The sequence below is a fragment of the Aspergillus melleus genome, assembly GCF_016097325.1.
Source record: "Aspergillus melleus strain CBS 546.65 chromosome Unknown contig3, whole genome shotgun sequence".
Classification (NCBI taxonomy): Eukaryota; Fungi; Ascomycota; class Eurotiomycetes; order Eurotiales; family Aspergillaceae; genus Aspergillus; species Aspergillus melleus.
Window position 1 is genome coordinate 5,055,674 of NW_025763372.1, and position 25,003 is coordinate 5,080,676.

The window sequence follows — 25,003 nt, forward strand, 5'->3', positions numbered from 1 at the left end:
TCAGGTAAATCTCAGCAATTGTCTGAACACAATAAGATTCAATCCGGGCGTGTGGCGGTGTTAGGGGCTATGGTGGTGATATATCAAGAATTAAGGGTATTTTCTATGGATGAAGTGTTCTGTATACCCCTCCTGGATTTACCTTTTCATGTATCTGAGTTATCTGCTATCTTTTGGTGGGGATTATACCCTCGAGAAGCACTTGAGAATGAGGAGGGAAATATTTAATTTATAGCAGACTTAGTAGTAGACTAAACACAACAAGCAAAACCAAACAAACAAACAGTCATCCGTATACGTATACAAAAGGAAAGATACAAAAAGTGATATTCAGAAAACAACCCAAAGAATCCAGAGAAAAATGGAAGGAAAACAAACACTCGCTAGAAGATACATGGGTATCTATAATGCGTTTGAAATTGTCGTCGTTCCGTAAGAAGGCATTTCTCCATGATGATTAGCAGGCGAGATCCGTCGCTGCAACAAAGGTTCATGTTCCCAATCTCGTGCTGAGATCCCCTCGGATAAGACGCCTTGTTCTAGATTTCCATCCGGACCGGACCCCCCCGGACCTGTGGTAGCCATGTTTCGGGCCTTCTGCCAGACGAACACGACCAACGCGAAACCAACGACGAAGGTCGACCCGGTGAGAACGATGTTCACGGGGATCGGGTTCCGTTCGAACGTCTTGAACGTGACGGCGTCGAGCCCTGCCTGGGCGAAATTGCCGAGTCCAGCGAGACAGATGATCAGCCCGTAGACCTTGCCGAAGGTCTGAAAGCCGAAGACTTTGGCCGCGTAGTCGGACACTAAAGTGTAGTAGAAAGGACGGTAGATAACGAAAAGAACGATGTTCGCATATCCGGCCTGCAGGCTATCTGGGATGCACCCCAGGATACCGATGACGGTGGCCGTCGTGGCGAGGACAAGGAGAACGAACGGGGTACTGGCGGTGTCGATGATGGTGCCAATAAAGGGGATGGAGAGGAGGCCACCGATGGGGAGCAGGAAGTCGAAGGATTCATTGAGGCGGCGGGCGGCGTCGCGCGAGCCGAAGAGGTATTCATATTGCTGGCGCAGAGAGGCAACAAAGTAGTTGATCCGGAGCATCTGGAGGACCGTGAATAGCGTGATGAGTACGAACCATGGGGACCGGATCTGTTGCAGGGCGGAGCGGCCGTGCAATGCGCCCCAGACGCCACCGGCGGTATGCGTGTTGGAATGCTGCGACTGCTGCTGCTGCTGGCGCAGACGGGTCTGTGCGGAGCCGTTGGCGTCCTCGGCGGGAGCGGTGCCGAGGATCGGGTCTGCGATGATGGAGGCGGCGTCATCGTCGCCGTCGGCCAGGAGGTCTTGAATCTTACTGACGATGCTTCGGCGACGAACGCGACGGTCGTTGCGCTGCCGTTCACCCTCGTTGCGGTCTTGGATCGCAGCGTCAACCCGGTCGTTCAGTTCTGCGGAGATATGCACCTCAGCCTGCTGAACAAGTTCCCCCGCGGTCTTGTACGAGGTGGCTGGCATGATAGTTAATTGCACAACTAGTATGAACAATGGCACAACCAAGTATGCCAGGAAGAATTTCTGCGATGTGAAATGTCCATCGCTGGCCTCATTTGTCAGGCGGAAGATTAAGAAGAGAGCGCTGGACGCGTCAAATGCACCCGTCAGCGACGATAATATAAGTCCCGAGTGTGTAGGGAAGGTGTTGGACAGCTGAAACGAGGAAATGAACACAAATGGGCCGCCTAAGGAAAGAGCGAGATAGCCAGGAATGTAGGCATCGAAAGGCACGGTAGAAGCTAGACTAAGAAGCAGAGATCCCAGAATGAGAAAAGCGCATCCCAATACGCCACATACACGCGGACCATAGGTATCCAAAATGGTGCCCACAGGCAAGGCTGAAACGTTAGTTGCGACAGCCGCAATAGTGAACATCAGATTCAGACTGTTTAATTAGTTGACAGCACCATCTGATCGATCGGAAGAACGCACCGGATTTCCTGTCCATAGCATACGGCCTGGCCCCCTTCCAGCTCTTCGGTAGAGCACTGATTACGATAGACGCCTTCTTTGAGAAAAACCGGTTTGATCGCGGCGAATCCGAAGACAATCCCCGCAGAGAAGAAGCAGTACAGTATCGCGATACAAACCTGCACTGAGGGAACATCAGTCGCGTTACAGCTACCAAAGTCACATTAAGCTTACAGATTCGCCGAGTGCGCCCAACCTCGAATGCTCCAGTGGTTTCCAAGCCATTCCAATCCAGGGGTTTAGCCTCTGGGATCGGCTCGGCTCTCTCGGGTTGAATCTCTTGCTCTGGCGCAGGGACATTCAGCGGCTCTCTTCGCGTGGAGATTCTGTCGGCATTGGCCTCATCTACGGAGGGCTCGTTCCAGCCGGGTCCAGCGTAGGGGTTGAAATTCAAGCGATGCCGGAAGGAATGATGACTATACGTCGAAGGAAACGAGGACGATAGGGAGGGTTCGGGGAGGTCGTGGTATGCTAGCTCATCGTCATCAGACTCATCTCCAGGAGATTGTTCGCGAGGTCGACGACGGAAAGAAGCGGGATTTTGCACCCACGACTCTAGATAGGAGAGACGGTTGAGAGACATGCCGGCGACGAATGCCGTCGAAGGATGAAAAGTGAGAGGCTGTCAGAATGAAGTTCCCTGAGCAGCTCCGACGAGTCTTGTATCACGTCAAGGAAGACCCCAAGCTCCAATCGGGAGCGCCCCTGGTCTTCTTACAAGGTACTGGTGCGGGGAAGGAATGGTACAGACAGGGAAGAATGACGGAGATGGAATTGAATGTCGATGGTAAGCTAGAATAAAAATGCTAGATAGGAGGCCGATGGAGATGACATGGCCGGCATCATGAGCCAAGATGATGGAATCTCATTTTCCGATGGAATTCAACAACGCGGGTGGCTGGGAGGATGCAGGAAGAAGCGGCGGCGACTCGACGACAGCGCGGAGATCGGTGCACGTGACTTCTCTTTTCTCCCCGGAGTTGAGTCAGCAGTCCCTGGCGGCCTGGAAATCTTGGCAGCAACGGATGCCTGAGAAGTGGGCAGAAGTTGGCGGTGAGCCTCTTCTCTCTGTTTCTCTCGATGTTCTGCTTTCTCTTCTCTTCCAATTCCATACGATGACGACCCCTCGTATCTCCGTCCAACGCCACAACGACCAGATCTCCGTTCGTTATGACCAAGCTCCTATCCAAGTGGCTGGAAGAGATCCTCAACCTGATCTTTCTGGCTCCATGCCGAACGGACTCTGTCCGATACTGAACCAACGGGACAGGGTCACCCGTCTTTAGCTTATCGGCCCATAGCTGACTTACGGACTGTTGTGCCATTGGGCAGAGTCTCTAATATGCTCAGCAACTGTGATCCACCAGAGACCTCGAGTCGATGTTCTGCAGTCTCCGAAGCCGAGTCCGACGTCTTCACAGCGGCGGATGGAGTGATGACCATTCTGTCGGGGTTTGTCCGCCGTTGGCGGACTGCCATCTTAAGTTGAGCCGTGGTTCTGGTGGTTTGCAGGTTCGGAGAAGCTCACTTTATTTTATTTTTATTTTCTTTATCCTTTTTACTATCATTTTCATTCTCATATTTTTCTTTTCTTTCCGTGTCTTTGCCTCTTTGTATTTCCCCTCCGGATCCGACTCTGGTACACTATTCCTAATTGGATTTGGGCAACCTTTTAGGCGCGTTGCGAGTACATCAGAAAGTAGTTGACTGACCTGCGCTGTGAAGATCTTTGCTCTCTCTGGCTACAGCCGCCACCGTCCTGCGCCCTTGACATTGTTGGTCCCTGGCTGCACGACAGAAGACAGAGCCAAGATCCTTAGGCCAAGATACTGACCTTCTACTCCGTAATGATGTTGCATGCCACCCAAAACGCTAGCTAGGGCACACGCCGGCAAGAGTGCTCACCACTCGAAAAGGACTAGACACTCACGCTACTCCGAGTACATCAATCACATGGGACCTCTTAGCGGGTCCGGATGAAGTGAAAGATGGCCTATGGGAGGGTGGACTTGGCCATTAATAAAGCAGGTTTCAAGACAGATCAACTTTGACTAGCAGGGGGGCCGGCCGGCCGCAATGGGCAACCGTGGGTTTACCACCGCTCGACGCGCATAAAAGTGGATGCGTGAGAAATAAAAACACAAAAAAGAAAATCACGAAAAAAAAAAGGAAACAAAAGGCAAAATAAACCGAAACAGAGAGATTGATTAATAACGGGAAAGTCCACGGCTTGGCTTGTCCCTCCATTCACCAAAATCTTCAGGCGATCAAAGGCAACGTGTGAACACCGCTAAGGCCCTTTACGGGGATGGTTTAGTGTCAGGCTCTAATCAGTCAGGGACCATGCATGAAAGACGAATCATAAAAACAGATAACATAAACATAATGACAAAGCCCAAGGGAGTTAAGCGTGAAGACCCGGCCCGGCGACCGTCTCCTGGAGACTTGCCAGAGGCCCAGAGGCCCAGAGTGCCCATTATTGACAATCAGGCATTCAAATTATGACCCCAGGAAGGAAAAGCACCCAAGGAGAGGGGGGATGGTGAGAACTGCCGGCCCTCCCAAGTCCAATAAGAAGACTCTGGTTCGCATGGCCTCACATTTAACTCATCCCAAATTTGCCACTTCTAGAAGGGATCAGAGGGCGGGTCTGTCAATCGCACGCGCTCGCCGGGCACGAAGAGAAACAATTTAACACCCAGGGCTCCGTATCCCTGAAGCTTGAGTCGATTGGCTATCCCGTTTCAAGAAGGGGATGGGATGAGCGGATTATCAATTGTGGCTCCGACTTAAGCTGCCACGGTGCCACCATACCTCTTCTATCCTATTGCTGTCGGATGGAACAGCCCTGCTTCGGTGCCTCTGTGCTAGAGTCTCCAGTCTCGTCTCCAGTCTCTAGCCCCTGGAGCCTGAAAGTCTGGATTGCCGCCAAGAATTACGATCTTCTGGCTGTCTTCATCTTGTTTATCAGTGGTGCTGTTTATTATTTTTTCTGGGTTTTCAGGTGTCTTCTTTTTTTCTTAGCTTGTTTAATGGTTATTTTTTTCTAATTCTTATTTCCACTTTTCCTTATTTTATTTTTATTAGAGTCGCAAGTCACCTCCGATGCTAGTCTGCCACTGATCAAGCCCTCTTGACCTCCACTCTGAATGAACCATCCGTCCGGTTGGGCATTTTAACCGTTTAACATTATTTTCGTTCCATCGCCTTCGCTGTTGCTGTCACCAAAGCGGTCACCTTTAGCTGCATATTAGTCGGGGTTAATTCTCCTCCTCTGTCCTCCTCTTCCTTCCTTTTTCCCTTCCCTTTCCCCCTTCTCCCACTTCTTGTTTTCTGTCTATTGGGGTTCAACCTCCGGTTTTTCTCGTATCATCTTGATAATCAGTTGCATCTCTTCCTTCACCAGTGGCGTTGATGCTTTCATCGATGATCCATGGCTGTTAGAATTGACAGCAGCGGAAGTACTTGACGACACCGTGATGAGGGGATGGTAAGTAGTAAAATTGCCCTGACTCTCGTTGACTTCTTTCTGGTTTTTGTCTGTTCCTGCGGTATAGTCAGCATCTTATCTAATACCCTTCTCTTCCTCTTGTCTTAGTCTCACTTGCCGTCAGCGCCATCTGAAATGTAAATCCCCATCAAGAAAACCAACAATCCCTCTCCCCCATCTCCCCCATCTCCACCAAATATCCTCTTTATTTGACGTTTAACCTTCCCCTAACATTCAGGATATAGGTGACAAAACTGGAACTGAATGCCTACGTTGTCAACGATCGGGACGGCAGTGTATTCCTGCGCCCGCGAAGCCGGAAGAAGTCACATTTCGACACGGCCAGAATCCGTCTTTACGACAAAGGGGCCCCCCTCGATACGGGGAGAGCGACTTGTCGTTTCCGGATGATCAGATCTGGGTTCACACGCCTTCGGAAGGTTTGTTTCATGATTGATGTGTTTTTCGTCATTTGTTTGTGGTCGTCCCGGACCCGCTGATACTAGGTAGTTGCCTTTGAGGACGAGACAGACCGAACAGCTGCCGACTACCACGTCGTTTCATCGGCAGCATCCCCTTCATATTTGAGAGAAGCGTCTGAAAGTCAGTCATCTACTTCTATTGCCCCTCCCCGACTCGCTGTCTCGCGAGTAGCAGTCTCGCCGGTGGACCCGGGCGCACAAAGGGGGCAGCCGGTAGCTGAATCACGAGCTGTCATGTTTAACCATCTCTATTCATCCGAAAATCTCGGTAATAACCAAAAGTTGAATGATTTTAACGAGGCCTTGCTGTTGAGGCATTTCCGGAATACCTTGGGAGCATGGGTATGGTCTCCGTCCCCTTTTTCTCTCTCGGACGGCTCAGGGAGAAGGAAAGAGAAAACAAGCTCGAAAACATGACTAACTTGAGATAGATGGATGTGTGCGATCATGAGAGGCATTTTTCTACTATGGTCGTCGAACGCGCCCCGTCGTGTGCTCTGTTGTTGTATGCCTGTCTCGCCATCGCCGCTCGGCATCTCTCTCACACCACCAACACCATCCCATCCAATGCAGCGGACGGGTATCACGAGCGCTGCATCGCCATTCTCCTCCCGGTCCTTGAAAACAGTGATTTCAAAATCAGCATCGAGATCCTCCTAGCGTCAACCGTCATACTACGATTCTTCGAGCAGTTATCCTGTGGGTCTCCTGCGTATTCCACCGTGGCCGGTTTTCTAACAAACCAAACAAAAACAGCACACACTCCATCCAGTGACCTTCAACGACACCTACTTGCCGGGTCGGTGTACATTAGTTCACACGTCGACTGCGCCATCTCTGGCGGCCTCGCGGAGGCCTCGTTCTGGGTTTTCGTGAAACAAGACATTCAGTTTGCCCTAGCGTACCGCAACCCGCTACGACTGACCATCAGTCCATTCGAAGAGAAACTCAGCCAGCGATGGCAGACCACCGTCCCGAGTGACCGGGACTGGTCGCACAAGGCGATCTGGCTATTGGCGGAAACCATCAACTATTGCTACGGGGCTACGCATCCGCTCCACATGGACACGATCGACGGCGAGGCGCTGAAGCGGAAGATTTGTGCCTGGGAGGCCGGGAAGCCGGAGAGTTTCCAGCCGTTGCATTTTTCTCCGGCGAATACGAGTATTGGAAGACCATTTCCTCTAGTCTGGTTTACTAGTTCGGCTCATGGTGAGTTTGTGGTGGGGTGTTGTTTTGTGATTAGTGTTTACCGAGTTATACTAACGTCGAGCAGCTACGGCGGTCCAGCATATTTGCATGACCAAGGCATTAATCCACCAACATGAGCTACACACGATGGGAGGGTCGGAATCCAGTCTCGATTCGAAAAGAATGTCGGTACGTTGGTATTACAGGAAACCTTGCGAAATGTTCTATACTAACGAACCCTCCGCCTCAAAGGATGAGGTGATGAAAAACTTAGGCATCATTTTCGGCATTGCTCTATCTGCCGAAGACGATCCACCCGTGCGCATAATGGCCTGCCACGCTCTCTGTGCCTGTGAGTGTAAGACAAACAATCAATAAAAAGGACCCTTGTCCTTTTTGTTTTTTCTCACTAATAACCTTATTTCCTCCTTCCCCCTTTTTCCTATTATTGTCTTGCAAATTTTTAAGTTTGCTGGTTCATTTATTTATTTTTTTTTCTTCGACAAAGGAAGAAAAAAAAAAAAAAGCTTAAGCAACCCCAACTCAAACCCAACCCCAACAAACAAACTCACGCTAATTTTCTTCTCGGGTCACACATTATAGGCGGTTCCTGGATTCGCGATCCCCTGGCGCAAAACACCCTTCTCGATCTGCTTCGTCGCACGGAGGCCGAAAACGGCTGGCCTTGGAGTTTTGCCATGCAGAAGTTCAGTCACGATTGGCATGCGTGATGACACAATCACACTCACTTCCTTCTCCCTACTACACAACCTATACTATATCTATACCTATACCTATACCTACTTCCTACTGCCTATCATCGCAGCGACTTTGCTATTACGCTATAACCAAATTACACACTACGCAGTATACGACGACCGGACAGGACACGCTGGATTCAATTTTGGTTAATACATTTTTTTTTTCTATTATCATTTGTTCCGCACTTTCCATGCATGAACACCAACCCTCCAAACAACCAAAGAGAGCCAGACAGAACAAGAGAAAAGAAGGAGACAGCAGATGAGCAACGAACCCACCCAACCGGAGTATATACCTATTCTACCCGATACGGAGGGTGGCCCGATCCAACCAGATCGATCAGCAGTTCGAGGATTGGGACGACGAGACAGAAAAAGAAAAAAATAAAAATAAATAAAATCCAAATAAAAGCAGTATCGTGTGCATGGCCCCATGACCTAATGGTGTCGAATAATCAATATTTCAAGTCACAATAGGAGACAAAAAAAAAAGCAAAGACAATTCATTCCCCATTCTCATCGACTCAACGTCAAACTTACCCTATCAAGCTATCCTTCGTGTCCCACGTTCTTCAACCCAAGGAACGAACACCTGCAAGGGCAGTGCATCGTCAATATAGTCATTTAGGAAAAAAAAATGAAAAAAAATGAAAATCACGAATCCGAATTCCGAGATTCTCCGCGGATTCAAGATCCGCAGCAAATCATCATCGATCAGTGTTCGAATCGATGATTGGAGTTGACTTTACTAGCGGTGTGGTACGCTAAGGAACTAGCGTCGAGGATTTGATAGGTCTAAGGTTAGACAGTCCACAACACTAACAGCATTTTAAGTATGCTTCAATAAAAGAAATAAGATGGGAAAATCCCAGTAAAATCACTAAGGCGGGCAGACCCGACGATCGTCGCAACGGGCTTGTAGATTAGCCTTGTTCTACTTCCCGATATCATAATCGAACAAAAGTAGACTGAGACAGTCTCTGTAAGTCTACCACAGCGTCCAGAAAGATCCCACATGGATTGTCGCCATGCGGGGCAGCCCCACGTCAGACTTGATGGGGCCGGTTCGTGTCGTGTGGGGCTCGAGAAGCCTGACATCAGAAGGATTGGCGAGGTGAAACATGACCGGGTGAGCTGGCAGTTGTCAGGGTTGTCAGTGTTACAGAAGCAGGCACGGACGGAGTAGTCTGTAGGTATTTGGTATATCCTATGCTCAGTTTCCATGCTATCTATCTATTATGCTGAGTATCAATATGCATAGATCTGAGCAATTAAGGTACGTATCTAACCCAATCGTGCAAACCTAATCCTATTCCCCAATCCTACCAGTAATTAGGTAAACGCAAGGAACGAAGATCTCTCCGGCACACAGCATGAATATCAAAAATAGTAATTATCTCCGCCAACCAGACCGGCAACAGACCGGCAACAGAACTAATGCCGGAGTCTCCAAACCGAATAACATTAAAGGAGCATGCTAGTCTACGCATCTTGATGCGCTAACTGCTTAGTTCCTGACTGTCATCCCTAAGAATAGCATCAGTATCAGGTTATTTTTTCTTCTCTTTTTTTCTTGCCCTCCACCTTTTAGTCTCCACCGTACACAGCTCCACCCCCCACCTCTCCGTACTTCTACTGGAAAAGGTTAGGGCAAGTGTTAGTCATCTGGTTGATGGAGCGTCGGGAAAACCCCCACAGGATGCGCAATCTCGGGCCAGATTCCGTCGGTCTGGCAGGCATACGTTCCTCACGTTATTTGTAAGATTTCGAACTTATTATATATCATAATGAACAAGAGAAATATAGAAAAGAGAAGGGCAAAAAATGGCAGAATTTTCAATAATGCAAAGTCTGGTAGTAAAAGCCCTCACCCAAGCATACAGTGTGTACAGTCCAACTAGTCCATCTCTACCGCACCTCATCCTGATCGTCTCGTTGAAGTCTCAAACAAATGCACCAAGATGGACCCCTACGGAGCTTTCCGTATGTAGAGAACACAGACGGTCTAGTTCAGTTCATCGGCGGTCCTCCGCTCCGTGTCTTCGTCCGAGACCTAGACTCATCAAACGCTGGTCTGTGTCAGGATAACCTTCATCTGCAGTTCTCGCATCTATCTGCCCTGTTCTGTCCATTCAGTTTCGATTTCGCGCCTTCTCTCGTGTCAGCTAGCTCATGCTCATCTATCTGCTCTCATGGACGCGCAGAGTCGCATATCATTAGGTAAGTCCGGCTGTTTGAGAGTGAGATTCTTCACGGGCTGTGTCTCGCGGCCTGCAGGTTGCGTTCCATGGAACCGCGCTCGGGGATGAGCGGTATGCGGTCTAGATATCTGGGTACGGATGTGATCCGGCGTTGCAGATTCTTGATCCTAGGTCCGGAGTATGGAGTAGACTGTAGATCGGTTGATGATGGGTTCCGTTTCCTAAGTTCCTCGGTCCTCCTACGGAGTATGTCAATCGGGTGACTCGTTGCGAGGCAGAGTGTATTAAGTGCTGCAAATGTAGAGTAAATGGGTAGATGTATGTATACATATTCTGTGGACATACTGTGTATGTTGATAGATCGAAGGAATTGGATGTTGTGAGGATGGCAAGAAGAAAGGTCCAGAACTCGGTCTACCACAACTGTCTCCGTAAAGGGTGACATGCATGGTCTGATTCCAGGATGCAATGATGTGATTGTGATTGTGACGATGTGATCCATAGCCATCAGCCACACTCCGTAGACCCAACCGGACCGGCTAGATGAAAGTCCAGATTCTGATCCTGATTCTGGCAGATGTCGACGCAGTGATAGACATGGCTAAATGACAGTGAGACAATCCGTAACTACCCAACCACTACGCAGACCGAGACTAACTACAACCTATCCGGATCCTCGACGAGTGCTGTTAAGTGGACTAGATGGTGGGTTTTAACCGCTTGTCCCGATAAGCTTGTTTATTTGATTTTGATTTTTCGCCGCTTTCCTGCCAACAAAGAAAAGAAAACCAACCACAATTCTAAGTAGCCTCCGTCCCCATGTGCTTTCTTTACCGGATCTTGTCTAGTCACTCGGGTCAGGTCAGACATCTGCCAGGGTCTTCACTGTGGGGACCTTCTCCGTTGTGGCTACAGGTACGCAGGAGCTACCGTCCTACGGAAGAATTACGATTTGTGCATATCTCTTTCCGATAGGCGATGGCCCTAAAACGACTGTACACCGTACGCACCACGGATATACAAACGGTATATGCTCCGCTCCGCGCTGGAGACCTTTTCCATGAGACAGACAGGCGGACTTACCCAGCTCGGAGTGATCTTTCAGTTGATCGCGGGCATGATCCGGACGGGGACGCACGATTCGTTTCAAGGGCTCAAGTCTCGCTCAGGATCAGGTTCTGACCCGATCGACGACTGGTCCTTCTGATGCTCATAAGTGGTGGATCGTGTTGATTGTGGCAAACTGGCCCGAACCAAACCACCTGTCCTTTTTTCTTCTTTTTCCCTCCTCGCCAAGGTGCACTTTCTACTCCATACTCTACCAAGTACTTCGTAAAGTCCCCGCAGAGGATTAGCTATGAATGATAAGTAAAGGCCTGCGCCAATACCAAGGATTAATCAGCACATCCTCCCCTGTCCCCGTCTATACCCGTCTCTCTATCGGATACTCACAGCACTAAGCAACAGCCACTTTTCTGAGTAATGGATCAGTCATTGATAACCATCAACTAGCGCAGTGCCATGCAGTGCCAGCGGGGCGGAGGACCTACCTACTCTGTCCTAGACAGTAAAGAGCGGAGTCTCCGTATACCGTAAGTGAGTGGCAGAATACCACGGAGGTTCTGGGCGAGACTAACGGGGTAAACTCGGCGAAATGGGCTTGCCTTCTCCTCTCTCTCGGATTTTCCCTCGGATGCGGGCTGTTCTGGTTTGGTTTGGTAGTGGTATGGCACGGACTTAGGAGCGTCACGTATGTACAGAGTAACTACTCTGTAGGTGGTGGGTGGATGCTCTGCGTGTCTTTCTTGTCTGCGGGTTCGTTTCATGAATCTTAGATTGGGCTTGCTTGCTTGCATGGACGGGATGGGTGGGTGTGACGTTCATGAGAAGGTGATGGAGGGATATTACTGCGCCGCTGAAGGTGAAAGCAGCCATTTCTCTTCGTGTAGATTCCCAAAATAGGAACCTTGATATACCTACTCAGGTCTATGGTCATATTTGCTTAGAGTATCCGGTTGGATGCGTACTCAGACCTGTAGGGTTGCGGTCTTTCTTGCTTTTTGTTTTCATTCCTCTCCGTCTCTGGGGGTTCATAATCTAGCATGATTAGTCGCAGTGAACTCGATCAATCGGTCATTAAGGAATGATAGTATATCGATGGTGTCTTGTAGACTATCTTCAGATGGAAAATTATGAAAGCACTTAGATAATTTTGCTCCAAAGAGATAAATCTACAGGGAAACAACCAAGGAAAATAGACTGTCTTGGTGATTTTATAAAAGAACAGACCGTATATCATGGAACTCCCAGAAGCCTACTGCATAATCGAGGAACAGAGAATACAGCGTCGATTTCTATTAGAGCCGGGATGTAAAATAGACGATTTCACCTCTACCCTCGCCCTGAGTACTCTATATAGAAACTTGATCTCTAGAAAGCCATTAAGTCTATTTCATAAATGATAAAAAAGGAACACAGTGTCTGCTTTACCATCTTCTCCTCCGAGGTTCCTTTCCAAAACATGGATCTGTATTAGACTTGTGAGGATGAATGAAAGCCCTAGAGCGTAAAAGGTGACAATGAATAAATAACTGAACGAAAATATCACGGATATCTAGACCAGGGCAGTGAGCTGGAAATAATCCATATAGAAAGAACGAGATGAGGTCTTTCATACCGATCAATAGACAAACATTCTTGTATACCATATCATCTCATACCTAAACCCCAACATCAACAAATTCGGCCATACCCAGGGACAGGATCCAGGTCCTATTAACATAGTTTACACACAGGGATCTGATTCGTGATTGTCTGCTGGAATCGTGTTCTCTATCTATATACACATTTGGAGCTTGACACATCCCTAGCGCCCTATGGGAAGTCAGTCATAAGGGTTCCGGGCTCCCCGTTGGAATATGCTCGGTTCGTAGGACAATACATTTATTTATATCACCACAGTACCAGCAAGACCTACTTCAAGAGTGTCATGGCAAAGGATGGGCTCAGTAAGTAAGCAAATGGGGAGAGAGATGTTTCAAGCATTGGGAATGCCTATCTATATGCTCTTGCTGGGTGAATAGATGGATCAGGAGTAGTTAGGAAAGGAGAAGGGGATGTAATGAGATGTACATTACAGAGACATCTTTTCTTATCAGTGACGCTTAGATTTATTTTAAATTTGATTTCATGTTTGTAGGCATTGTTATTACCCACTTATCAGTTAGTAGTCATCCACCGAGGTTTCAGTCAGTGACAGTAACAGCATAATCAGAAAGGTATATATGTAGATAAAATATTAACTGGAAGAAATCCACCATTAACAGTAGCCAAATCCACATACATAATGGTGTGTTGAAGTGTATACCAACCAAGTGGGCATGATCATTGCGCAAAATTTTCCTGGCTGTACATATTTTCATTTTGGCTCATGCATCGTGACTCATAATTCATGTGCATTCTTGTCATTTCCAAGCTTCGCCGGGGCTGACTCAATCGCTATGCTCAGAATTGACAGGGTTAGACTCTCGAACTCTCTCAAAACAGTCTTTAGGTCAGGCTGGACTAACCCATGTTTGACGAGTTTGCATTCAACCGAGCCCAAGGGAAATGAATGTCTTAACTGTTGGGGTTAGAATTTGACTCGAAAGTGTGACGTCGAAGACACTCTAGGCATTGTTTGCATCGTGTAATGGGCCCCTCGTTCGATGGAACAATGTGTTGTACAGGTTGTAGACAGGTCAAAAAGACATGAATGCCATCTCAATTTCGAACAATAGTGCTCGACCCGCTTCATCGCAGGCTGTGTCGTACCACAGGATCATCCTTAGCATGGTGCGGAGCTCAGCCCAGGTGGAAATATGGTGTTCTCGGAGCGTTTGACCCAGGACTTGCACAAACCATTCTCGTTCCGGCCGGTTGTCCGAGGCGATTCCACCCAGGGTCAAGGCCCATAAGATCAACACGAGAGCTTGAGGATGCGTCCAGGTGGGTTTGGACCGCCAGTTGTTAATGGTTCCTCTCAGGAACAGGGCTAACCGGGCCAGTGGCGAGCTCTGCGCGGGCAGAGGAAAGACGACGCCCACACTGTAGACGAGTGCTGCAAGACGACTCGCTTCGTAGACAACTCCCTGGTCAGGGAATGACGGATACGCTTCGGTCTGGATGGCCGGAGGCAGAGCCTGGAGGGTATGCTGGATCAAGTTGCGCTGGTCGGCGAGCAGTGCATTGTCACCCTTGATCGTTTTATGCAGAATCCCATCCACATTGTTCATGTACACCCGCATAGCATAGAAGAGGTTCAGTAATTCTTCCGTGAGGCCAAGCTGTCGTAGATGACCGTACTGTCGCTCCACCTCGACCGGGTCGTAGCCGAGTAACGTCTGTAGAGACATGTTCCTTCGATCGTCACTCAGGGGGATGTACGAGAAGACCGGCGGGACCAGATAGGTTGTCGCAGTTACAATGTCGGAACTTGGATTGAGTCAGTGAGATTCTCGAACTCTGTCTGGCTTCCTTACAATGATAAGATCGGGGCCAATCCGGGGAGTGTGATCTGCTCCAAGCCACCACGGAGTTTGACCATTTGAACCAATCCTTCCACGTGCACAATATTCGGCGGGAGGCTTCCGTAGACATCCAGCCATTGCAATCTTCGCATCGGCGCGTGGAATGGGGTCCGCCGCTGTAGGCGCTCGTCGTTCTCGTCGGCTGCGTTGTGTGCCATGCAGATAACGCTGAGAATCACGGCATCGCACACGGCTCGACCTGGAATGCTGACCTGTTGGTTGATCATTTTGATGGTCTCGAACTCACACAGCTGAAGCAGCTGCTGGTCCCGGGGTCGAAAGGAGTCCTTCGGGATCCAGCCATTGATCCACTGCACTCTCTGATGCGACAGGGAGCCGAAAAGAAACGCGGTAAACAACGTCGGGTCATTAAGAGAGAGAGGAAACCAATTCGAACTAGCCAGCACGCTGGAGTCATCGTTGCCGTGGCCGGGCGTTAGTCCAGGCCACAAGACATTCAGACCTACCGAGTGATTAGTTATTCGCTGAGTTGCGAGCGGTGCCTTGCACATCGAACTCACAGTATCGCTCACATGCGCTGACCAGATCGGGCGCATATTTGGAAGGAGAGGTGTGAAAAGGGTCTAGGACATTGGCACCAAAGGACTCCACATATTCTCCAGGCGGGGACGGGCTAGGACTGTCGGACATGGACAGTGATCCCCGGGCCAACTTGTTGTGGTCGAAGCTGCTATCGAATGTGCTAGCCATGGCATCGGTATGTACGGGGCAGGCACGAGCTTTCGGGGTGGTCTGGCGCGCATTCTTCTGATCGATGGTTCGAACAAGCGAGGTGCTATTGGAGGTGTTGGATTCCGGCGAGCGGGACGACGAACCCGACGGCGAAGATGAGGGAAAGAGCGTTTCCTCCGTGTCGAGATCGACGGATTTCTCATGATGTTCCTTCAATTGGGTCTCTGCGGTGTCCGATCGGTCCTTGGTCTGGTCGGAGATCCATTGTCCTACATGAGCGCGAACGAGGCGGCGGATGCGAAGTCGCTCGTTCTCGGAGGAGGGTCTGGCATTGACGAAATGAATCGCATCCTTTTTGCGCCCGGTGGCACCTTTGTTCGGCGGCATGTCAAGTTTCTTCTCCGGGCATTGCCCATCAAGAGAGGGAGTATAGAATACGGCGAAGGGACGGAGCAGATGCTGGGACCAGCATCATGCGGCCCGAGAGGAGATCTGGGAGGAGGAACAGATTGTGCAAGATCGATCGAGAAACCGGGAAGGCGACGTGGCGAAGGAAAACAATTCGCAGCCGGGGGGTTTGCGCGAAAAGAACGGGGAGCTAGGCCAGGAGAGACAAAGAAAAGAGGAGACAAGAAAACCCAGACCGAAAAGTCAGCAAGGCAAGTCGAAGCGAAGGCAGCGCAGGGGCCGAGGGGACAAGGACCAGGAGGGGGAGATGAAGAAGGAAGGAAGAACAGGAAGGAAAAGAAGGAAAGGAGGGACGGCCGGTGATAAGGTTGGGCCAAACGGGAAAGAGCGCGAGGAAAGAGGAAAGAGGAAGGAGCGAACGACGTCGGAGGCGCCGGCGGCTGCCCCGTGACCCGCGCGCTTGGCCGGTCGGGATCGCCAACGTCGGCGAAAGCTTAACGCCGGAAAGACTCGTCGAGACTGCGGAGGGTTACCACGGCCATGGATGGCTGCAGTGGCGGAAGTTTGATATCGGCGAGTTTGCGCGTCTTTATTTTGGTGTAACGATTGGGGTTGTAGGTGTTCACTGTGGGTGATTTTTTTTCTTTTTTTCTTCAGAAGATCTTCATTGGTAATCCCCTTTATCAATACCATAACATGTGATAAATGACTCGATTCGAGGTAGATAATCACTCATATTCCTGGACAGCTAAGTCAAGTGGAGGACAAATATGACAGCTCCCGTTCCACCCGTTCCAAGGCACCGGTGGCCGGCTAACCTTCCCCGAGTCGCATGCCGCATGTGACCGAGGCATCGAACTCAACTTATCCTCCGCGAGCAATCACTGTTAATGCGATCTCTTTTGACTTCCAAAATCCACCGAGAACTACAGAATTAAGGTCCAAGGTGGTAGCTAGTGGACTGGCCCAGACCCGCATTAATCTTCCAATGTCATTGGTTGATTGATTAACGCCTTGGTCACTGTCATCTAGCGGGAAACGGGGCAAGGAAAATTGAAATAATAAAGGATATGCCTGGCTGTTTGTTTACCTAGGTAAGCTTGTCAAGTTAATCCAGCTCAATCAACGCGTACTTTCCTCCCTCGCCCGTCTCCGCGTCGTGATACTGTTCCAACGCCTCCTCTACTGCCGCCATGTATCCCAACACCTTCTCTTCCTGCCATCTGCGACCCACAACCTGCACGGCCGTCGGCAGGCCAGCCATCTTCTTCGCGTCGTAGTGCTTCCAGGCTCCGCGAGAAAGGGCATGGTCGCTGCCGAGTTGCTTGAGTGCCTTCTTGTAAGGCAGAGTCAGGGCGTCTTTCTTGGCGTCGACGTGAGACACGGGCAGGACGCCCGCGGAGTAGTCGAGTAGGTTCCAGAGGAAAGTATATCCGCACGAGGATACGGCGTCGCGCATCGCCGTGTGTGGGAGTGCCGGGGTCGCATTGGCTGGGCACAGGATGAAGTCGTACCGTTGGGGCTCGGCGTCCCACCACGCGTGCCAGGTGGCGCGGAAGGACTCGCGCTGGGCGACCAGCTTCCACTGAGCAGCGGCGGTCTTGGGGCTGAAGGCGCGGATCAGCGTCGCCCAGGCCGGGTCGCGTCGGATGTATTGCACGTAGAGAGAGTACAGGTAGCGGAGGAAACGAGGGAGTTTGGCAATCAGGGTCAGTTGGTCCGCTCCGGGGTCGGAAGGCTCGAAGCTGTGACGGTGCGAGTTGAAAGTGACGCAGCCGTCGGAGTTGAGCAGCTGCGAGGCCAGATTCAGGCCGGTGAAGGGGTCCGCGGTCGCCGGAGGCGTGATCTCCGACACGGTATGTCCGGCCGCAGTCAGAGCGGCCACGGAGGTGGACACGGCGCGTTCAATAGCCGGAGTAGGAGGGATGACCCCTGCATCAACGTTAGAATCTCTCAACTCAGAGCCATAGATCAACGCCGAATGAGCCTTACCATCGCTAGCCATCAACCCAATCCGCAACTTCTTGCCCTTCGCTTCCCGTTCCTGCTCCTCCCGCCACGCGATCGGATGCACCGTATAATCATACCTCCACGGCTCCATCCCCACGATCGCCTTGGTAAAATACGTCAGATCGTTCAGTGTCCTCGCCATGGGACTGAACACGCTCGCCACGCCCTCCTGGCCCGCCATACTCGTATTCACGCCCACCTTGGGCCACCGTCCTGTACTGCACCGTAGCGAGTAAATCCCACTCCATGCCGCAGGCACCCGTACTGACCCTGCCACATCCGATCCGATCCCAATGCGACCCCCGAGCGCCAGCAACGCTGCCTCTCCGCCCGTAGACCCGCCGGGTGAGTACTCGGGGACATGGGGGTTACGACAAGCGCCCCATAGCGCGTTGGCCGACTCAAAGGAGAGGAGCGTGATCGGAAGAGCTGTCTTGGCGTATGGTACGGCCCCTAGTCATTCAAATGTCAGTACGATCCCATGTTCTCCACTCTAGTAGGGAATTAACCATGGTACTAACCCGCATCCTTCAACAACTTAACCATCACCCCATCCTCAGCGTACGGTTTCCCCGCTAACTTCGTATACCCAAGGGAGGTGTCGAACCCCTTCACTTGCACCGAATCCTTCAGGGAGACAGGCACGCCGGCCAGCGGACCCTGCAGGTTGATTTCCGACTCCGCCCAGGTTTCCGCCTCTGGAAGAAGTAGCTCCGTGATGCAGTTCGTTTTCTCCTGCGCTTGGACGGCGACTTTGCCGTACGTGTGGAGGACGTCGAGGGGGCTGAGCGAATGGTCCTGGACCGAGTGGACGAGGTTCGCGATGGGTTGGGTGAGGAGGGACTTGTCGTGACTTGTGAGGGCAGCGTGGTAGTGAGCTGGGAGGGAGGCGAAACGGGCGGCGCGTTCGTTGCGTTTGAGGGTGCTAGCATGCGTTAGTACTGATAATGTAGGTTTGTTGTTGTGATTCGAGGGATGAAATAGGAGAGGAGGACTTACCGCACGCGCCGATAGGTAAAGTAATCAAAGGGCGGCAGCATGGTGGCTTGTGGCAGCTCAATCAAGCTGAAGAGATTCTTAGCCAGCTACTTTCCAGGTGTAATCGTGACAAAGACCGAGACGAGAGGAGGAGCTCCCTTTTATTGCGGGGACAGAGACCCCGTGCGGAGAAGCGATAAGACCCGCTGATAAGCGCCGCCCAGGGTGGAGATCGCCGATTGTTCCTTGATTGTTGATTGTTATCTCTGCGATGAACCTCGATTTCAGGCAATGATATGCAGGAACAAATACGGTCGATTCCCTGTTCCTATCTATCCCTTTGGTTGAGATTGGAAGACGAAATTGAAGTAGAAATAAAGATCGAGACGCTGTACAACCGGCGACGTGGACGACACGTGACCCTGCAGTTGCCGAGAGCCGGGGATGCGAGGCCCGATCGGGCAGGTCCTTGCGGTGCAGCGGACAGAAGTCCGCTTGGATACCTGATCTCTCAGGCAGTGAATTGCCTATCAGGAAGGCAGTCACTAGATTGGGAGTTACTTGGAGAAAGAGTGTACGACCAAATCGTTTAGATAAGATATACAAGAACACGTAGGGTATTTCTATCGCCATCGCAAACCAAACTAAGGCAATAGACTCCGCACCGCAACGCTCCCAAATGAGACCAGCTCATCGGACCTGTCTGCAGTCTAGTAGGTTATCTGCAGCGTCAAATCTCACCGACCATTCTTTCCACACAAAGAACATAACCATGCCAGCCCCAGTCACTGACAATAAAACGCCATGCCTAATCAAAAACCCCCACAAATGCTACGAAGATGTATCTCCGTCCTCATCTTTATGGTCGCGCAGCCAATCATGAGATATGAAGTACCACAGAACAACGGCCACGGCGGCAATCAGCAAGCCGACCAGGACGACGAGAACCACGCCGCAGATTATCGAACGACGGCTTTTTCGTCGTTGGTTTTGGATCCATGTATCCCTGTTTCAGTTAGATTAACATTTAGAGAACAAGGGAGGAAAAGAGGTATAAGTTGATGATTTGATGGAGTACAGTGGTAAGAGGTAAAGGTTCATGGGTTAGGTGAAATAAGATACAATGAGAAAAGGCAGGTCATGACAGAACGATGCAAGGAATTTGGCAAAGCATACGAGTTATAAGTTCCGTCTTTATTCTCCGAAGACTTTGCTTCCTCGTCCATGTGAATGGCGCGCGAGAAGCGACGCCAGAAGGCGGGGTCACGAACCAGGGCCATGCTCTGGGGAGATGGATCGATAGATTCGTGGATAGGTCCGGTCGATAGTGGTAGATGGTCTTTACGCGTCGTAGACAGGTGGCAGATCTTGGATAGCTATCACTTCATTGATAATTGGGCGGAAACGAAAGGTTGTTGAAGAAGAAAGGGTATCTCGGTCGAGCAAGGGCGGAGTGGGCTCGCTACTCGACGCGTCTTGCTGGGATGAATGTATAAGCTGATAAAGAGAGGAGAGAGTGTGATTCAGAAACAAAAGAGTAGATAGTCAAGCTGATAATCGGCAGGTTAGTAGGATTCCAAAATGCAAGTTCGGGTTGCAGGATCTACTGCATCCACGGTGGCGGTTCGTCGGGTCGAAGTCGCTGTCGAAAGTCGAAACAGAGAAACTCAGAAGACAGCCTCTCTGGCAGCACTTGCTAATAATAAGACCCCAGCCACACATGTATTCACCGGAGTGGTCGACGACGGATTCCAAACAGCCGGCCGGGAATGACAATCCGATCTGGAATCCAGGGTTTCGACCAATCATCCCCCGAGTATTGCGACTCGTTGCCCGGCAATCTGGTCACGAGAATGTCAATACTACCCCAGGTATTGGACGCGCTCATGTTCTTGACGGAGGATTTGTGGGCGACATCGATATCTGGAGATCGATGAGTACTTCTGCGGAGGGGTGAGGCTGCAGAATCCCTTGCTTGGTATTTTCTCAACTCGGCCCGCGGTTCATGCAAGGTGAATATTCACTAATAACTCTGCTAACATTTAATAAGACTTCATGTTTTGTTGATTTTATTCATTATACGAGGGATACCACTGCGTGCTTTTCTGTAAAGTATATAGAACTGGAGGAAATTACTAGACATCACAATTGAAATGGAAAAAAAATATAAATTAGGTTGGATAACAAAAATAAGTGATCAACTCTTGCTGCCCTTTGAAGTAGCCAGTTCATTAATCACACCTATAATAGCTATATAGTCAAGACGCTAATAGCTTTTGACTTTTACACTTGTAAATGTATATCTAACTCCAATCACCTTTAGGGCGACAAATCATCCACCATTGACTCTCAGACTGTACTCCTTCGGCTTAACGGAAGGCGTCATCATTGCTCTTAGTATCGATGACCACAGTAGCCTTCCCAATGCTCCCCCCAGATTCAATGCCCCGGTGTGCTTCTCGAAGACCATTCAATGTCAACGGAAGTCGCTGCGTCAAATGACAAGAAATCTTGCCTGATTCCAAGAACTGCCTTAACTCTTCCAAGATCTGATGGTGAGACTCCACGTTGACACCATAAACTGGATTGGTCCCGATAAGACACCATATAAAGCTCAAAGACTTCGCCATAAACTCGGTGCCGTACATCTTTGCCTGCCCTTGCACAATCGAACAGACTTCGCCGAATGGCACGGCGACTTTGGCACAGACATCCATGTATTGGTCGGTCGAGTGGGTGATGAAGATATACTTCAGCGGAACATCGAGGTTGAGATCTTGGATCTGCTTCACCACGTCCTCCCTGTGGTTAACGACATGAGTTGCGCCCATTTTCTTGGTGAACTCCACGCTCTCGGGCCGCGACGCTGTTGTAATCACAACCGGTAGTTCAAGAACGTGTCTCGCTATCTGGCTCGCAACAGCCCCCACACCACCAGCGCCGTTGATGATAAACAGAGCTGCCTTCTCCCCCTTCTCGATCTTCAGTTGCTCAACGAGTGCCTGGTACGCGGTGACATACGTGAGCGGCATTGCGGCTGCTTCGGCCATGTCCAAGTTCCGAGGCTTATGTCCGACTGAGCGCTCATCGACTAGTTGAAGCTCGGCATTCGAACCTTGTCGAATTGGGCTGCCTGAGTAGAAGACTTCATCGCCGGGTCGGAAGATGGTGCTTTCCGGACCGGCTTTTAGGACTGTCCCTGCGCCGTCGTAGCCGAGGATTTGATATGGACGGGGAACCTTATCGTAGTAATTCGTACTAATGTTATAGGAGCCGAGATCTTGTCGCTGTGCTGCCGACAGAGACATGTATATACATACCTGGATAGTCGTCGTATTTCCCAGCCCGGACCTTCATGTCAATGGGATTCACGGAGCATGCTTCGACCCTATCATATATGTTATCAGCGTACCTACTCAGCTATTTTGAATTGAATGCGCTGTCCGTTGGCCAATTACCTAATTAATAAATCGCGACCCTTGGGTTCCCCTGGGTCCGGGACTTCCTTGGCTTTGAGGGCGTCAATGGCACCGTATTCCTCAACAACGATCGCTTTCATGGTAGCTCTAGTGATTCTTTCAAACACTGCGGAGGAATTATCGTCAGGAACCCGTGAAGGCCAAGTTTGGAGTTGAAGTAGCCCTTCGATTAGTTTGTTACCTATGATGTATGAACATCGTCATTCAGCGTATGACGCACAAATAACACACCCAGAATGAGGACGGAGATTTATCATACGTTCTTCTTCCCTCCTGTAAACTATTCTCAATAGTAGCAGTTCCTAGTTCTATATAGTAGTCTAATGGAGGCTCGCGGCAAAATCCGACATGTCTATAGTTTAACCTAAGAATGTCCCGGATGCGTGGGTACCGGGTGGAATACAGCAATCAATGCCAGTCAGGTTCCGATTGGGACAAACACCTTTTCCGAGATAATGAAATGAGAGATGCTCTATGAGAATAATTTGACCAGTAACATGTATAACTAATCTTGAGACAACTCAAAGGAGTGAAGAAACAAAAAGCTTATAAAGATCTCCGGAGCGGCCATTATATATAATCGTATAGCCGTAGGGGTTAACTCGGTATGTAAGTCAATTACTGCTAGCTGCTGGTCTCATTCACAGGAACTGTCAAGCGTGCCGGCCGTAGATGTGCGAATTCTGAGTAATCAATTAGTTATACTATTCTTGATTTTTGGTTAAGGCGAGTTAATTTGGGTTTGAGGCTGTTTAGCCTGCTAGCCTGCTTGCCTGAGGCGCCAAGAATTACCGCTTTCCGAGGTGTCGGTTCTACGGAGTACGATAGAATCTTTATAAAGCTCGGACGGAACTTATGATCAGAAATTTAATTTGCTGCCCTAAAGCCAAATAAACAACCTTCTTGTTGGAAAATGTCTACGTATCTGATGCAGTATTCTATCTCGGCTGTGCCAATAGTCCAAGCCCAAAAACATCACGAGAGAAAATCAATGCGACCGACGTTTTTACCGAATACCTGAAAGGAATCTTAACATCTGGTTAGCCTCAATGGACACGAAGCAATATGGCAACCCAAGTAATTGAGAGCAAACATAAAAGCAAACCCAGAAGATTCAGAGACCCGTCTTGAAAGGTAAAAGTTTTTTCCACATGTGTGAATTATTCATTTTCAGAGAACAAAAGGGATGAAAGGTATCATCACTGAAACTGAGAAGGCAGGGGAGGAAATAAGTATGAGTTGAACGTACCATTGTTAGTGTACAGGAGATGGTTGGTCGGTCCCTATGCTAGCTTAATGCCTCATTTGGTCTAGCTAGCGGAGGGGACTCAGTCCATCCCATATCCCTGGCAGTGCCATGAGGCCAGCCGTGCTTTGCCGACCGCTGGCGGGCGGCGTCGGCGTCGGCGTCGGCCTGGGCGGGGCCGTGTCGTGACCTGTTAGGCGCAATTGCAGGGATCCGAAGCCTACTGGCGTGGGTGAGCAAGATGGCTGAATGGCGATTGCGAACCGGCCATTTTCCTGGTCGAGAGATGTAGAATTCATGTTCAGTGGTTTGCGAACGGGCAATTTATAGGTTTCTCGGGTGGAGAGGCAGAGTAGGGCCACGGCCCTATTGCCTTGTTTTCACTGTTTTCATTCTGCGGCGGCCGATGCATGACGTCGTGGTCGTTTTCTGGATGCCTGAGGCAATGAACAGATGGCTCGGTGACGGATCGGGAAAGCAGACACCTGGGGCTGCAAACGATCGAAACTGCGAGTCAAGACCTCAGAACCAAGTATCTTCGAATAAATTAGTGGGGTCAAAGCAGTCGCCTTCTTCGGGAATTGCTCTGAGCTGTGTCCATACCCTGCAGATTTAATCCATACAGTCTGTCCCTCATCGACTATTCGGCTGTTTGAGATTACAGGCTGTGGTGTATGGATTGGCCAGGATCTGGTCAATCGTTCGTACCACTCCAATGAATACACTTTTATTGGTGCCCTCGTGAGAACCATTGGACTGTTATGACTTTCGAAACTGATTCCCGGATCTCACTAACCAAACATCGGCCCTCCATGGAAGTTATCTTTTGGGGGATGCTGACGAGCACATGGCGTTTGGTCCATCCCTACAACCAACAATATACAATGGTCTAGATCCCTTCCAGAACCCGCGACGACATGACAACCGTGTCGATTGGCTTGGTGGTGATTAACAGATGATGTCACAACCCAACCCCTGCAATCAGAACCATGAGACTCGAATCAGCCATCGAATCTCGGGAACCGTTTGTTGATTCATCGGTCGGATGGCTCGTGTCAGACTCCCTCGTCAAAGTTGCCTTGTCGCGACGCCAGCTCGTCATTCTTTTGCTCGCTTCACTGGGAGGCTTGGTTTGTGCCAGGCAACTACGCTCCATTATTGTGAGGACTGACTCGTATTGAGTAGACGATATAGGGTTGGGAGTTTTGCCTTCGCTGCTGGTACGTTTCTATTAACGTCGATTTGGATCTTGAATTTGAACCGATAATAAAAATAGATTGATTTGAGTCAGTGACCGCGCAGAAGCAGGGACGCATGAGAATCACCCTGTTATGTCTCAGACCTTACTACGATGAGCTTATTTTCTTGTTTTGCATGACTATTGAGAATGTGCCCTCGAGACTACAAATCCTCGACATCCCCAATCTATATCTTTCGCGACGATGTTAGCCAAGACACGCTG

At 50.0% G+C, this 25,003-nt stretch overlaps 6 protein-coding genes across 6 annotated transcripts; 1 reads left to right on the forward strand and 5 right to left on the reverse strand.

The window, feature by feature from the left end:
• Window positions 1-402: 402 nt before the first annotated feature.
• On the reverse strand, window positions 403-2,617 carry LDX57_006782 (putative MFS transporter Fmp42; the record flags this gene model as incomplete). The annotated part of the gene is made up of 3 exons (XM_046088500.1): window positions 403-1,948; window positions 1,996-2,158; window positions 2,209-2,617. The coding sequence occupies 3 exons, from the start codon at window positions 2,615-2,617 to the stop codon at window positions 403-405; spliced, it is 2,118 nt and encodes a 705-aa protein (XP_045944470.1).
• Window positions 2,618-6,240: 3,623 nt separating this feature from the next.
• On the forward strand, window positions 6,241-7,928 carry LDX57_006783 (uncharacterized protein; the record flags this gene model as incomplete). Its single annotated transcript, XM_046088501.1, has 6 exons — window positions 6,241-6,348; window positions 6,438-6,705; window positions 6,763-7,218; window positions 7,283-7,386; window positions 7,450-7,549; window positions 7,801-7,928. The coding sequence occupies 6 exons, from the start codon at window positions 6,241-6,243 to the stop codon at window positions 7,926-7,928; spliced, it is 1,164 nt and encodes a 387-aa protein (XP_045944471.1).
• A 5,971-nt stretch (window positions 7,929-13,899) lies between these two features.
• LDX57_006784 (uncharacterized protein) lies at window positions 13,900-15,807 on the reverse strand (the record flags this gene model as incomplete). The annotated part of the gene is made up of 3 exons (XM_046088502.1): window positions 13,900-14,632; window positions 14,680-15,190; window positions 15,249-15,807. The coding sequence occupies 3 exons, from the start codon at window positions 15,805-15,807 to the stop codon at window positions 13,900-13,902; spliced, it is 1,803 nt and encodes a 600-aa protein (XP_045944472.1).
• Window positions 15,808-16,936: 1,129 nt separating this feature from the next.
• On the reverse strand, window positions 16,937-18,878 carry LDX57_006785 (putative acetamidase; the record flags this gene model as incomplete). Its single annotated transcript, XM_046088503.1, has 4 exons — window positions 16,937-17,760; window positions 17,821-18,291; window positions 18,360-18,763; window positions 18,838-18,878. 4 exons carry the CDS (start codon window positions 18,876-18,878, stop codon window positions 16,937-16,939), a joined length of 1,740 nt encoding a protein of 579 aa, XP_045944473.1.
• Window positions 18,879-19,647: 769 nt separating this feature from the next.
• On the reverse strand, window positions 19,648-20,096 carry LDX57_006786 (uncharacterized protein; the record flags this gene model as incomplete). The annotated part of the gene is made up of 2 exons (XM_046088504.1): window positions 19,648-19,822; window positions 19,993-20,096. The coding sequence occupies 2 exons, from the start codon at window positions 20,094-20,096 to the stop codon at window positions 19,648-19,650; spliced, it is 279 nt and encodes a 92-aa protein (XP_045944474.1).
• Window positions 20,097-21,185: 1,089 nt separating this feature from the next.
• LDX57_006787 (zinc-binding alcohol dehydrogenase family protein) lies at window positions 21,186-22,392 on the reverse strand (the record flags this gene model as incomplete). The annotated part of the gene is made up of 2 exons (XM_046088505.1): window positions 22,275-22,392; window positions 21,186-22,204 (listed from the first exon to the last, which is right to left on the reverse strand). The coding sequence occupies exon 2, from the start codon at window positions 22,122-22,124 to the stop codon at window positions 21,186-21,188; it is 939 nt and encodes a 312-aa protein (XP_045944475.1). The 5' UTR covers window positions 22,125-22,204; window positions 22,275-22,392.
• Window positions 22,393-25,003: the final 2,611 nt, after the last annotated feature.